This window comes from Oncorhynchus mykiss, chromosome Y, assembly GCF_013265735.2.
Source record: "Oncorhynchus mykiss isolate Arlee chromosome Y, USDA_OmykA_1.1, whole genome shotgun sequence".
Lineage (NCBI taxonomy): Eukaryota > Metazoa > Chordata > Actinopteri > Salmoniformes > Salmonidae > Oncorhynchus > Oncorhynchus mykiss.
The window spans coordinates 29,337,643-29,352,986 of record NC_048593.1 but is presented as its reverse complement, the minus strand read 5'-3'; the positions used below and the strand labels follow the sequence as shown (position 1 = coordinate 29,352,986).

Sequence of the window (15,344 nt, the reverse complement as noted above, 5' to 3'; positions counted from 1 at the left end):
TTGGAGTAGTGCAAATGCTGAGAGAATTGAGGTCTTCCATAAGCCTGAATATGTAGAAGGGAAAGCACAACACTCCACCCATAGTATGTGTGATATATATATATATATACACACACATACACACACACACACACACCACACACCACACACACACACAGCATTAAGTATTTAAACCCCTTCTCTTTTTCCACATTTCATTACAGCCTTGTTCTAAAATTGATTAAGTGTTTTCATCAATCTACACACACTACCCCATAAAGACAAAGCAAAAACAGGTTTAGATTAGAAATGTATGCTAATATATTTTTAAAAAATATATGAAATACCTTATTTACGTAAGTATTCAGACCCTTTGCTATGAGACTCAAAATTGAGCTCAGGTGCATCCTGTTTCCATTGATCCTTGAGATGTTTCTACAACTTGAAGTCCACCTGTGGTAAATTCAATTGATTGGACATGATTTTGAAAGACACACACACACACAGCAGTGAAATTGTCCAAAGAAACAGCGGCCTCCATCATTCTTAAATTGAAGTTTGGAACCACCAAGACCGTTCCTAGAGCTGGGCGCCCGGCCAAACTGAGCAATCGGGGGAGAAGGGCCTTGGTCAGGGAGGAGACCAAGAACCTGATGGTCACTGACAGAGCTCCAGAGTTCCTTTGTGGAGATGGTATTTGTTATTTTATTTGGATTCCCATTAGCTGTTGCGAAAGCAGCAGCTACTCTTCCTGGGGTCCACACAAAACAATGATATAATACAGAACGTCATTAGACAAGAGCTCAAGGACAGAAGTAGATACATTTTTTAAAAAGGCACACGTAGCCTACACATCAATGCATACACACACAAACGATCTAGGTCAAATAGAGGAGAGGTGGTGTGCTGCGAGGGGTTGCTTTATCCGTTTTTTGAAACCAGGTTTGCTGTTTATTTGAGCAATAGGAGATGGAAGTTCTCTGCACTAAGGGTTCTATATAATACTGTACATTTTCTTGAATTTGTTCTGGATTTGGGGACTATGAAAAGAGCCCTGGTGGCATAAGTGTGTGTGTCAGAGCTGTGTGTGTAAGTTGACTATGCAAACAATTTGGGATTTAACATGTTTCTTATAAAAAGTGATACAGTCAGTCTCTCCTCAACTCTTAGCCAAGAGACTGGCATGCATAATATTAATAATTAGCCCTCAGATTACAATTAAGAGCAAAATGTGCCGTTCTGTTATGGGCCAGTTGCAGTTTAACTGGATCACAAATGGACAATAATCAAGATTAGACAAAACTAGAGACTGCAGGACTTGCTTTGTTGAGTCAACAAAAAAAAAAAGAGCATATTTTTATGGCTAGACCTCTCCCATTCTTTACAACCATCAAATCTATATGTTTTGACCATGACAGTTTACAGTCTAAGGTAACGCCAAGTAATTTAGTCTCCTCAACTTGTTCAACAGCCACACCATTCATTACCAGATTCAGCTGAGGTGTAGCACTTAAGGAATGATTTGTACCAAATACAATGCTCTTAGCTTTAGAGATGTTCAGGACCAGTTTATTACTTGCCAAAACAGACTGCAACTCCTTGTTAAGGGTTTCAGTGACTTCATTAGCGGTGGTTGCTGATGCGTATATGGTTGAATCAGCAGCATACATGGACACACATACTTTGCTTAATGCCAGTGGCAAGTCATTGGTAAAAATTAAAAAACAAAGAGGGACTAGAGAGCTGCCCTGCGGTACACCCCACGTTTGACATTTGAGAAGCTTCCATTAAAGAAGACCCTCAGATTTATTACATAGCTCTGAATCCACGATATGGCAAAGTTTGAAAAACCATAACACAAGTTACGGTCAATAATTTCAAAGGCTGCTATGAATCTAATCTAGCTCCCACAATCTTAGCAATTTCGTTCAACCAAGCAGTAATGTGTGTCAGTGCAGAACATGTGGAGTTCATTTCTCTATAAGCATGCTGAAAGTCTTAATTTGTTTTCAGAGAAATAGCATTATATTTGGTCAAACACCATTTTTTCCCAACAGTTTGCTAAGAGCTGGCAGCAAGCTTATAGGTCTGCTGTTAGAAGCAGTAAAGGCCACTTTACCACTCTTGGGTGGCGGAATGACTTCGGCTTCCCTCCAGGCCTGAGGACAAAGACTTTCCTCAAAGCTCAGATTAAAAATGACAGATTGGAGTGGATATAGAGTCAGCTACCATCCTCAGTAGCTTTCCATCTAAGTTGTCAATGCCAGGAGGTTGTGGTCATTATTGATCGTTAACGATACATTTTTCCACCTCTCCCAAACTAACTTAACAAAATTAAAACTTGCACTGCTCTTCTTTCATTCATATTTTTATTTTTTATGCATGAATATAATTGCTCACTGTTTGTCGTGAGCATTTCCTGCCTAAGTTTACCCGCTTTGCCAATGAAGTAATCATTCAAATTAAATCGGCAACATCAAAAGGTTGTGATGAATAAGCCATCTGATTCGATTAAAGATTGAGTTGAATGTCTTGCTGCCCATTATTTTATTTAAAGTACTTGATATTGGCTTTCATAACAGTTTCTTCTTTTTGCTGAGTTTAAAAATCACATAATTTCACAATTTACAGTATCAGTCAGTCAGATGTGAAGCCAGACTTAGCCACTCTTTTGCCCCATCTTGCAACCATAGTTTTTCAATTCCTCAATCCATGGAGGCTTAACAGTTCTTAGTCAGTTTCTTAACAGGTGCATGTTTGTCACGGCTCCTCCTCTGCATTGCAGGGGCGGTTCCACCTGCAGGCAGAGCCACTTTTTGAGCCATTCCTGCTTTTTCAGCCACTTGAGTTTGATTCTCAGGTCTTCCCACTGTGATTTTTCAGCCTTTATTTCAAATGGTGTAGTGTCCCTGGTAGATGGCAACGAAAATGTTTCAATCAAGATCTTAAGAGACACTGGAGCTTTAGATTATTTTATTCTGGAATCTGTTTTGCCGTTCTCTAAAGAGTCTGATACTGGCAGTTGTGTAATGGTATGTGGTATGGGTTTAGTTCCATTCTCTTGTCCTCTACATGAAGTTACCCTAAAATGTGGTCTGGTAGAGGGTTATGTAGATGTTGGGGTTAGACCCCAGTTGCCAGTAGAGGGAGTCCACATGATTTTGGGGAATGATTTGGCAGGTAGTAAGGTGTGGGCAGATGGCAAACTAAACATCTGTAAGAAGCAACCTTCAGTGTCACCTGCAAGGGAATTGCCGGATCAAAACTATGTCTGAGTTATTTCTAGTTTGTGCGGTTACCCCCGCGGCCTCTCGTAAGGAGATTGAGAGTAAGCCAGAAAGTCTTGAGTTGCCAGTCAAACTCCAGACAGAACAGTTGACTAGTTCTAGAGATTCATTGATGGCTGAGCAAAAGGCCAATACTAACTTGGCTGATCTGTTTGACAAAGTTGTTCCTGATTCAGTGGCGAGGAATAGTGCTCAGTGTTATTTTCTTCTGGATGGGCTGTTGGTCAGGAAATGGGTTCCACACTATGATCAGGCTCTAGGAGAACCCTTCAAAGTCCTTCAAATAGTTGTACCTACTTCGAAATAAAGCGTTGCAACCTTCACATGGAGATGTGGCAGGTCATATGGGTGTTCGTAAAACTTATGATCGCATACTTTGTTATTTTTTCTGGCCACGTTTAAAGCGGGATGTATCTCAGTTTATTAAAACTTGTGATACGTGTCAGCGCACAAGCAAGCCAAACCAGGTTGTAAAGCCAGCACCTTGGTATCCAATACCAGCCATAGGGCAACCTTTTGAGCATCTTATTATCGATTGTGTTGGGACTTTACCAAGGTCCAAGTCAGGTCATAGCTACTTAACTGTTGTGTGTCAAGCAACCAGATATCCGGCAGCTTTTTCCTTGAGTACCATAACTTCAAAATCAGTAGTTAAAGCGTTAACTCAATTTATTTCAACATTTGGGATTCCAAAAATCATCCAGTCAGATCTGGGGTCTAACTTTACCTCCCATTTATTTGCTCAGGTTCTCAAACAGCTTAAAGTTAAACACAACAAGTCTACTGCATTCCATGCCCAGAGCCAGGGAGCTTTGGAATGTTTATCAAACTTTAAAATCCTTGCTTTGTGCATAGTGTACAGAACTCTGCAGATTGGGAGGAGGGGTTACCTTGGCTGTTACTAGCTGCTCGTGAAGTAGTGCAAGAAAGCACCGGGTTTAGCCCAAATGACTTAGTGTTCTTAGTTTAAAGTTAATCGTTTTGTTTACAATAAAATAACATTTTTTAATTGGCGAACCTGTTCGCGTCCCCTCATTTTTGCCACAGGCTATGAGCCGGCCTGTGACATTATCAATCATCCACATAAGTCACAAATTCTTTTGTATGACCATTTTAGGCCCAGCTGTTGGAAATTTGGCTTTCCTGGATATAGCCACTATATTGTGATCACTGCATCCAATGGGTATGGATATAGCTTTAGAACAAAGGTCTACAGCATTAGTAAAAATGTGATCGATACATGTGGATGATCTTGTTCCTGTAGTGCTTGAAAACACCCTGGTCGGTTGATTAATTGTCCCTAGGAATTCTAAGCAAACAGCTAGAGGCAGGGCTTTCTCCTATAGAGCTCAATTTTTATGGAATGGTCTGCCTACCCATGTGAGAGACGCAGACTCAGTCTCAACCTTTAAGTCTTTTATTGAAGACTCATCTCTTCAGTGGGTCATATGATTGAGTGTAGTCTGGCAACGAACCGCCCTTGCCGTCTCTGCCTGGCCGGTTCCCCTCTCTCCACTGGGATTCTCTGCCTCAAACCCTATTACAGGAGCTGAGTCACTGGCTTACTGGTGCTCTTTCATGCCGTCCCTAGGAGCGGTGCGTCACTTGAATGGGTTGAGTCACTGACGTGATCTTCCTGTCCCCCCCCCTTGGGTTGTGCCGTGGCGGAGATCTTTGTGGGCTATTCTCGGCCTCGTCTCAGGATGGTAAGTTGGTGGTTGAAGATATCCCTCTAGTGGTGTGGGGACTGTGCTTTGGCAAAGTGGGTGGGGTTATATCCTGCCTGTTTGGCCCTGTCTGGACGGGGCCACAATGTTCCCCGACCCCTCCCGTCTCAGCCTCCAGTGTTTATGCTGCAATAGTTTGTCGGGGGGCTAGGGTCAGTTTGTTATATCTGGAGTACTTCTATCTTATCCGGTGTCCTGTGTGAATTTAAGTATGCCCTCTAATTCTCTTTCTCTCTCGGAGGACCTGAGCCCTAGGACCATGCCTCATGACTACCTGGCATGATGACTCCTTGCTGTCCCCAGTCCACCTGGCCGTGCTGCTGCCCCAGTTTCAACTGTTCTGCTTGCGGCTTAGGAACCCTGACCTGTTCACCGGATGTGCAACCTGTTCCAGACCTGCTGTTTTCAACTCTCTAGAGCAGTGGTTCTTAACCTTGTTGGAGGTACTGAACCCCACCAGTTTCATATGCGCATTCACCGAACCCTCGAAAAAAAAAAAAAAAATCAAAACATAGGTATATATTTGACTGATGCACAAAATGAACCCTGCATCAACATCACTGTGTTCAAAGAACAATCTTCAAAACATTTTCACACAAAAACAAAAACATAAATGAATATTTACTGCAAATCAGTGACTTCTGCTGTTGCCTTTCAGAGACCAGTTCAGAAATGCGCAGCTTCACCTTGGCAAGTGCCACTCATGTCATTTTCGCAACAAAGTCTTCCTTTTCTTCATTTTTATGTCCAGCATCCTCGAAAAGGATTGCTCGCAAAGATATGTTGTAACAAACGGTATGAAAATCTCCAGAGCTTTCTTAGCAATAACAGGGTACGTTACCATTTGTTGACACCAAAATGTTGAAAGCGTTGTTGTTCTGAAGAGTTGCTGTTGAACCTGGCTCTGCTGAATTTCAATGATTTCATCGAGGTATTCATCATTGACATCTGTTGTCTCAACACTAAACGTGAACGGCTGTCTCACCCATGCTGGACATGACTCTTTTGTAGGGAAGTATCCGTCGAGAGACTTTGCAAGCTCATCTAAGTGCGTGGCAATTGCTTGCTTCAGTTCCGCGGGTACAGAAATGTCTCCGATTCCAGATACATCTTCGATCTTACTAACACAGTCGTCCAGCAGGGGAAAGTTTGCGAAGTTATTGTTCTCTGTTCGTCGTTTCCATAACGGTAGCTTTTTTTGAAAAGCCTTCAGGTTTTCCTCCGCTTCGATGATTTTGACTCCACCGCCCTGCGTATTTTGATTGAGATGATTGAGAGCTGCGAAGATATCGGCCATGTACGCTAAAATGAGAATGAACTCAGAATTTTTGAAGCAATCTGCATGACAATGTTGGTGCTCTTGCAAAAACAGGGCTAATTCCACACGCACGGCAAAAACACGATTCAGCACCTGTCCCCGGGATAACCACCTAACGTTAGAATGGTACAGAAGTACTTCTAATTCAGAGCCCATTTCTTTACACAGCTCACTGAAGATGCGATGCCGCAGAGCACTAGTTCGCACATAGTTCACGCATTCTACTACAATTTTTAACACTTCTGCCAGTTTGAGGCAAGGTTTGTGTTGCCAACGCATGCCTGTGCAGAATACAATGCGTAACAATGTGTGGTGCATCGGCTTTCACTAGCGAACCAAAACCTGACTTTCTTCCCAGCATCCCACGAAAGATTGTCGTCTTTGAAGAAGTCATCCACAAGTTTCTTCACATCGGCTGCCTTAGTTGTTGTTGTAAGAGGCGAACAAAACAAAAATCTTCCTTTATCATGGCGTCTTTCACATAGAGCACGAATACAGCAAGCTGGCTTAGATTGGAAACGTCTGTGGTCTCGTCGAGTTGAAGGCTGAATTTTGCCGGGCTTGAAATCAGATCTGCAACTACTTGAGCCAAGATGTCTTTGCTCATGTCCTCTATTCTGTTGCTGATGGTGCCATTTGAAAGAGGAATTTGGGATAATTTAACTTCAGCCTCTTTTCCCAGCATGATATTCGCCATCTTCAACACAGCTGGTTTTATGAGTGTTTCACCAATGGTGTGTGGTTTGCCCTGCTTTGCGATCAGGTAAGCAACTTTGTACGATGCTGTGAGGATCGGTTTGTCGATGGGTACAAAGCCGAGAACAGGCAGAGTAGCCTTTTCATCGAATCTGGCTCTCTTCACCTTGAATTCAGCTAGCGTTGTGTTCTTGTATTTTCCATCTCCATGCAGCTTAAGGAAGTGTTTTCTTAGTTTTGCCGGTGCTAGACTAGAATTGCTCAACTTGGCATTGCATATCATGCAGTTAGGACACTGACTCCCATCACTTTCCGTTATACATGTAAATCCATATTGTACATATTCGTCCGACTACTTTCCTTTTTTGCTCGACATAGTAAGTATGAAGGGATTAAAATATTAAGAAAGAAATCACAACACGTACCATCACAACAGTCACAAGTCGACTACTGAGCGCACAAAATTCCCTGCAGCACAGATAGGCCAAGCGATGTAGCGTGATCACCTGCAGCCAATGATGGCCAAGCGGAGCGTGTCATCACGAATCATATGAATCGGATGTGTGTTTTGACCTCCGCCGAACCCCTGGGGTTCGATCGAACCCAGGTTAAGAACCACTGCTCTAGAGACAGCAGGAGCGGTAGAGATACTCCTAATGATCGGCTATGAAAATCCACCTGACATTTACTCCTGAGGTGCTGACTTGCTGCACCCTCGACAACTACTGGGATTATTATTATTATTATTATTATTATTATTATTATTATTATTATTATTATTATTATTATTATTATTATTATTATTATTATTATTATTATTAGACCATGCTGGTCATTTATGAACATCTTGGCCATGTTCTGTTATAATCTCCACCCGGCACAGCCAGAGGACTGGCCATCCCTCAGCCTGGTTCCTCTAGGTTTCTTCCTAGGTTTCGGCCTTTCTAGGGAGTTTTTCCTAACCAATGTGCTTCAACACCTGCATTGCTTGCTGTTTGGGGTATTAGGCTGGGTTTCGGTACAGCACTTTGAGATATCAGCTGATGTAAGAAGGGCTATATAAATAAAATGTGATTTGATTAATAACCTGAACCAGATTACAGGAACTGGTTACAGTGAGAAGCTTCCTCTTGAGCGGACAGCTTGATGAAAACCAGTCAATATTCAGGTCCCCAAGAAAGTACTGTTTACGTCACACACCATCAAGCAGTTCACACATGATTTAGATAGTGACTGTTAGCACTTGGTGACCTACAGCAACACCCGAAAAGAAAAGGCTTTAGATGTGCCAAGTGAGCCTGCAACCACAACACTTAAGATCTAAGCATTACAGGAATATGGCTCTGATAAGCATTTGTCTCTTCTATAGATGTTATATCCTTGTATTTCTACTGATGTATAAATCACATTAATTATCTAAGGGAGTCTCAGAAATGGCTAATATATTAATGTTATCAGATGTTAGAAGGTTCATGAAATCAATAACTTGCTAAGGCTACATGTAATGTAGTAATATGTAATATGTAATATGGGCTATTTTCAGCCCTTTCCTGGGTAGCTTATCAGAGAGTCATAATATTTAAGAGAGCAGACCAAGCAAGAAAAAAAATATATATACATTTAGCAGTCCATTAATAAATTGGTGTGGGCGCTGCGGGGTTGAGGCTACGAACCCATAGGCTTGGCTCGCTCTCATCCCTTGCAGGCTTCTGGGAGGGAGGGTGGACAATGAGTGTCGTAATGGAAGTACGCAATGTCTCCACAAGCTCTGGCAGCTTTCATGGCTGGGATCAGTTCTTCCCTCTTCTGGCACACTGTTCTGCTTACTGTTCTTCAGGTCCTGGACCTCTGGTCAGGTTGTCCATTCTTTTATTAGTAGAATCTGAGTAGTTGGACAAAACACTTTTCTTGCTTATAGGTCTCTTTTTGTTTAAAAGATCCTAAACGTGTGATAGAGAGACATCACTGGCACGGTCCTCAAATGGTACTACCGCCGGCTTTGGGCTTTGTTATGGTAGCTATCAACGCATGTTAGGCTGTTACTCCTCGCAATTCCAGACAGGGCAGGTCACAGGAAAATTTTAAACAAACAGCAGGGTACTAGACAGCCACAAACCAGGGACAATCTGCCGTCCCAGCCACAATGGCTAACCACGTTGTGGGCTGCGCTCAAGAAAACATTGCCAGCTTGATGTCCAGCTAGCTAGCAGCTAGGCTAGCTCTGACACCAAATAGCTCCTCAGACCTGTCCTTGGTCAACAGGATCACTGGAAAGATAGTTGCTGGGACTGCTTGTGATGCCAACTGCGTCTCGGGAGCCAACATAAGCTAGGTAGCTACCATGAACTTCCAATATACTTTCAAACAAAACTAAGCCGTCCAGAAAGACAACCATCTCCGCAGCACTCCTCCAATCAGGCCTTTATGGTAGAGTGGCCAGACGGAAGCCACTACTGTAAAAAAGGTACATTACAGCCCTCTTGGACTGCTAAAAGTCCTTTAGATGCCTCAGACCATGAGAAACAAGATTCTCTGGTCTGATGAAATCAACATTGAACTCTTTGGCCTGAATGCCAAGCATCACGTTTGGAGAAAACCTGGCACCATCCCTACAGTGACGCATGGTGGTGGCAGCATCATGCTGCGTGGATGTTTTTCAGCAGCAGAGACTGGAAGACTAGTCAGGATCAAGGGAAAGATGAACGGAGCAAAGTACAGAGAGATCCTTTGATGAAAACCTGCTCCAGAGGACCTCAGACTGGGGCGAAGGCTCACCTTCCAGCAGGGCAATGACCCTAAGCACACAGCCAAGACACCGCAGGACAAGTCTCATATGTCCTTGAGTGGCCCTGCCAGAGCCAGGACTTGAACATCTCTGGAGAGACCTGAAAAATGTGCATATGTATATTCGCATGTATACACACACACTTCTAAAAACCAGTTTTTGCTTTGTCATTATGTGGGTAGTGAGTAGATTTAATAAAATGTTTTTCATCAATCAATTGTAGAATAAGGCTGTAAGGTAACAAAATGTGGAACAAGTGGAAGGGGTCTGAATACTTTCCAAATGCACTGTACATGGCCTCCATAAAGCAGGATACTGTTCCTAGAGAGGTGATGTTATGGCAACGCAAGAAAAAGGATGAATGCACCAAAAAAGGACAGATGAACATTGACTGAAATGAGAGAAATGCTATTATGAGACTGGGGAAGTCAGAGTTTGAGGAGTTAACACATTGCAATTGCATGGGCCATTTCCAGTGATTCCCATTACCACACAACTTAGTCGGAAATGACAGAAGGGGGCCTTAATTGGTCTTAATCACTGTGACCAATTGAAAGTCATGATAAAAGGTGGAGGCAGACAGCCAAAAACAGAGCTGTCGTGTAATAACCTACTCACCAGAGCACTATATTCAGTCCTGAGAATTCAACCCAGCTGGAGGAGAACATGGCCAGCGGCTGGTGGGCGTGGCTCAAATGCCTTTTTGGTGAATTTCCGAAATAAGAATCAAGTGCATTTCCAGACCCAATCACTCAGAGGGGTGCTCCCGCTGAATGCCAATTGCAGTCTGACAGTTTCAATTTCATGTGACAAGATGGACATTTATAATGAATGAACCTACATTCCTTCCACGCGACCAGACAGGCACAAATACAGAAGTCTGTGCCAGGAGCACAGGAGAAACACACAAAAAAAAACAATTCATATCAATTTGTGTGAGTCAGTGTTAAAAAATGATGCTGCTTTGCTTTCATCCCTCCTGAATTATTAAATAGAGGACTTTGCTGCATCTGATAAGTGCATGCTATTTTCACCTCTAAATGCATTTGACAGGTGAGATTAGGCATTTCATCATCTTTAGTGTCCAGAGTAGGAAGTCCAAATGACATAGCACTGCGAGACTATTTGTGGACTAGGATTCTGGCTCTTAATGTAGAACTCAGACAACCTGGACTGTGATTTATATGGAAAAGGAAAACGGCATAAGAACATAATGTTCTTAAGCATCTGGTATAGCAGTCCATTTACTTCATCGGTACGACACTTCTGTAAGGTTCCTTTGCGTTATCACAAAGCAAGATGTTCAGTCCTTGACTAAGTAGTATCATGTCTTCCCATCTGGTTCCTTTTCTTCCTCCATGATAAACTTTACTCTTCAATCAAGTTCCCAAGCAGAGGAAACCCAAGTCAACCATAACAATCAAGCAGAAAAAGCATTAAAAAAAAACACTCATTCATTGGCTAGACTCACACTCCAAAGGGCTTTTTCTTTTGTCCACTCATCTGGAAATACTGACTAGATTACCTACATGACTATATGGATTTAAATTCATGTATATTACTAATGATTTTATTTCAAGTAGGATAGCAGCCAACACGAAATGACTAATATTGATAACCATCTAGATGTCATCAATGTGACATCGGCAACAGCACCAGGACAGAGTGCCCTTCGCTCCCGCTTAACAAGCACTACCATACAGCAGGAGCGTGGGAAGTAGTTAACTAGTAGCCAACATCAAGTTGACAGTCACAGTAAGTATAAGCATACAACCTATGACGCAACAGTCCTCCCATCAATACTTAATCAAAAATAAACAAATCGTCAGTTTTATAACTGACCATTTAAAATGGTGTAAAACAGTGAAATACGACTCAAACTCATCCTCTGGCTTCAAAACAGAAGTCCAAACTCTTGCGGTACAGTAGTTGGCGTGGTAAGAAACAGCTAAAAACAGTACACTATAGCAGAGTGCTTTCCATACACTGGTTGTCATATTGGGCTGCAGCTACCACATTCTCAGTTGAGATGAATTAACAAATCACAGCACATATTGGTGGGTACACTTCCTGCTTTTACCTCCCGCTTTGCACCTATGGGTACACCTCACAAATGGCCGCCAGTCCACCCATTATGCCATAATTTACTTGAATACGGACGCCCGTTCTGTGTTTTGCTATTCGAATGGCCAATTAGGGTCATCCAACATTTCATGACCTTTACAGCCCTAAGTTTGCCAGAATGTAGAATACCTACATGGATATGGGTTTGCCATGTTTTACCTACATATTGTTTTCAGTTAAGTTGACACAATGAAGCCATTTAGAAGTATTGGGACCCAACCTTTATAAAGACAGTGAGCAAAAGGACAGTCTTGCCACTTACCATGAACAGACATAATTTGACCAGACAGGGAACAGTCTTACAGGTCGTCAGAGAAGTGACATTGTAATGCCAAGTAACGGCCATGGCCTCCTCGTTAATGTCTGTAACTTACTCTGTGACCTGCTCGGTAACGGTGTGCTCCACCTGTAGGCGGGAGTTGACCTCGATGAAGTAGTGTCTTCCATGTTTATCCACCAGGAACTCCACCGTGCCAGCGTTCTCATAGCCCACCTGTACACACAGGACAAATCCAATTAGATGCAAACCTCTACTTCCTCACCTACCTGAGGACATAGAAAGACATTTGAAGAAATAAGTATGACTGGATTTCTTGGCAAATTCTGACTTCTATTGGAAGAGTTTACACATTGTTTCAAAAGCTAAAATTAACTTCATACAAATAAAACCAAGTACTGAATCAGTTTCTCCCACCTCCACTACTACAGAAAACTAAATCTACAAAAAAAATTAAAAAGGGAAAACGACAAGACTGCCAGCTAATATCTACTGAAGACTGCGATATCCCATTGTGATTATAGTCATTTTTAGACAGCCTTAGAGCTCAGCCAAAGAGGAAGCAGGATTTAATATATCAGCCCATTTCCCCCTCCACAGCGCTGCGGGGTGTCAAAATAGCACTAGCCAAATTCACTGAAATCTGAACCACTGAAATTCATCTCTTGCCCAAAACTAATCTCTGCCAGCTAGGCAGGCACCCGCTCATCCATTGTCACCCACGTGAAGGTGCAGGCTCATGGCTAGGCAGTTCGTGTCACACACAGGATAAGTGCTGTGTATGTACAGTGCCTTCAGAAAATATTCACACGCCTTGACTTTTTCCAAGGTGTTACAGGCGGAATTTAAAATGTATTAAATTGAGATTTTAGGTCACAGGCCGACACGCCACCTCCCCATAATGTCAAAATAAAAATGTTTAAAGATGATTGAAGATAATTATATTTTTTTTTGGTAAACAAAGAGGCTGAAATGTCTTCTGTCAATACGTATTTCAACCCCTTTGCTACGGCAGGCCTAAATAAGTTCAGGAGTAAACATTTGCTTAACAAGTCAAATAAGTTCAAATGGGCTCACTGTGTGCAACATGTTTGAATAACTACCTCAGCTCTGTATCCCGCACATACAAGTTCCTTTCGTTGAACAGTGAATTTCAAAACAGATTCAACCGAAGACCAGCGAGGGTTTCCAATGCCTCGCAAAGGGCACCGATGGGTAAAAAAAAAAGACATTCAATATCCCTTTTTGGATGGTGTAACTCCACCATGCTCAGTGTAATTAGTATCAATACACATTCAATACAAAGATGCAGGCGTCCTTACCAACTCCGTTGCCGGAGAGGAAGGAAATCACTCAGGGATTTCACCATGAGGGCAATGGTAACTTTAAAACAGTTAAGAGTTTAATGGCTGTGATAGAAAACTGAGGATGGATAAGCATTGTACTTACTCTGCAGTACTAACCTAAATGACAGCGTGAAAATAAGGAAGCTTGTAAATAAATAAAAACACTCCAAAACATGCATCCCGTTTCCAATACAGCACTAAAGTAAAATCGCAAAAAATGCAGCCAAGAAATACTCTCTCCTGAATACAAAGAGCTATGTTTGGGGAAAATCAAACATCACTGAGTACCACTTCATGGTGGCTGCATCATGTTATGGGTATGGTTGTCATCTACAAGGACATTTTTGGGGTGGGATAAAAAAAAATATTTAAAAAAATGAAGCGCTTAGCACAGGCAAAATCCTAGAGGGAAACCGCTTGAAAATATTTACCAATGATAAACAACCAACTTGAAAGACCTTAAAGAATTTCTAAAATAATAATAATAGTGCAAATATTGTACAATACAGGTGTGGAAAGCTCTTAAATACCTAGCCAGAAAGACTTAAAGCTGTAATCATTGCCAAAGTACATTCTAACATTTATTGACTCAGGGATGTGAAACACCATGTAAATTAGATGTTTTTGTTCATTTATTGAACATTATATATAGAAACACTTCACTTTGTCATTATGGGGTATTGTGTAAACGGGAGAAATAAAATATTGAATCCACTTTTAATTCAGGCAGTAACAGCAAAATATGGAATAAGGGGTATGAAAACTTTTACAATAAATGTTTGGCAATAAAACTTAATAAAAAATGGAGTGCCACAGCATCAGTCATTTCAATCCAATTACAACCCCTGCCAGGGGGAGCGCTGCTTGCACCCATATTCCACACACACAAAAAAACAAAGAAATAACTCACATTTTCATAGAACAGGCTGCATTTCATTATGGGCTTTGCTTGTATACTTATCCTCTACGGCAGTGGTTCCCAAACTTTTTATAGACCCGTACCCCTTCAAAACATTCAACCTTCAGTGCGCTCAGCGCACTCTCAAATGGTGTTTTTTGCCATCATTGTAAGCCTGCCACACACCACATGAAACATTTATTAAGAGTGAATATCACTTCCCATGAGCCGGGTTGTGACAAAGGGCTCTTATAGGACCAAGGCACAAATAAATAATTACTCTTTATTTAACCATCTTACATATAAAACCTTGTCATCAAAAATTGTGAATAACTCAGTTTAATGAGAAGGGTGTGCTTGAAAGGATGCACAACTCTGCAATGTTGGGTTGTATTGGAGAGAGTTTTAAATCATTTTCCACAGTCTGTGCCTGTATTTAGTTCTCATGCTAGGGAGGGCCGAGAATCCACTCTCACATAGGTACCTGGTTGCAAAGGGCATCAGTGTCTTAACAGCGCGATGTGCCAAGGCAGGATACTCTGAGCGCAGCACAATCCAGAAATCTGGCAGTGGCTTTGATTAAATTCCATTTTCACGAAACCGCTTGTTGAAATTTCAATGAGGCTCTCTTGTTCAGATATCGGTAAGTGGACTGAGGCAGGGCATGAAAGGGATAACGACTCCAGTTGTTTGTGTCATACGTTTCGGGAAAGTACCTGCGTAATTGCGCACCCAACTCACTCAGGTGCTTCGCTATATCACATTTGCCATTGTATGATGTGTGTGCAAATGAACTCAAGCTTAAAGACAATGATGGTAAAACCTGTATATTGTACTTGTTAATGCAGACAGAGAAGATCTCCAACTTACCAAATCATAGCCTCAACTTTGTCCCGCACATTGAATC

At 41.9% G+C, this 15,344-nt stretch overlaps 1 protein-coding gene across 1 annotated transcript in view; it reads right to left on the bottom strand.

The window, feature by feature from the left end:
• The window catches only part of LOC110509959 (pyruvate carboxylase, mitochondrial), a 102,628-nt gene that overhangs the window by 74,882 nt on the left and 12,402 nt on the right, over window positions 1–15,344 (bottom strand). The window contains exon 8 of the mRNA XM_036967814.1: window positions 12,291–12,409. Within this exon, the coding sequence (XP_036823709.1) occupies window positions 12,291–12,409 (119 nt within the window). The remainder of the gene's footprint in view (window positions 1–12,290; window positions 12,410–15,344) is intronic.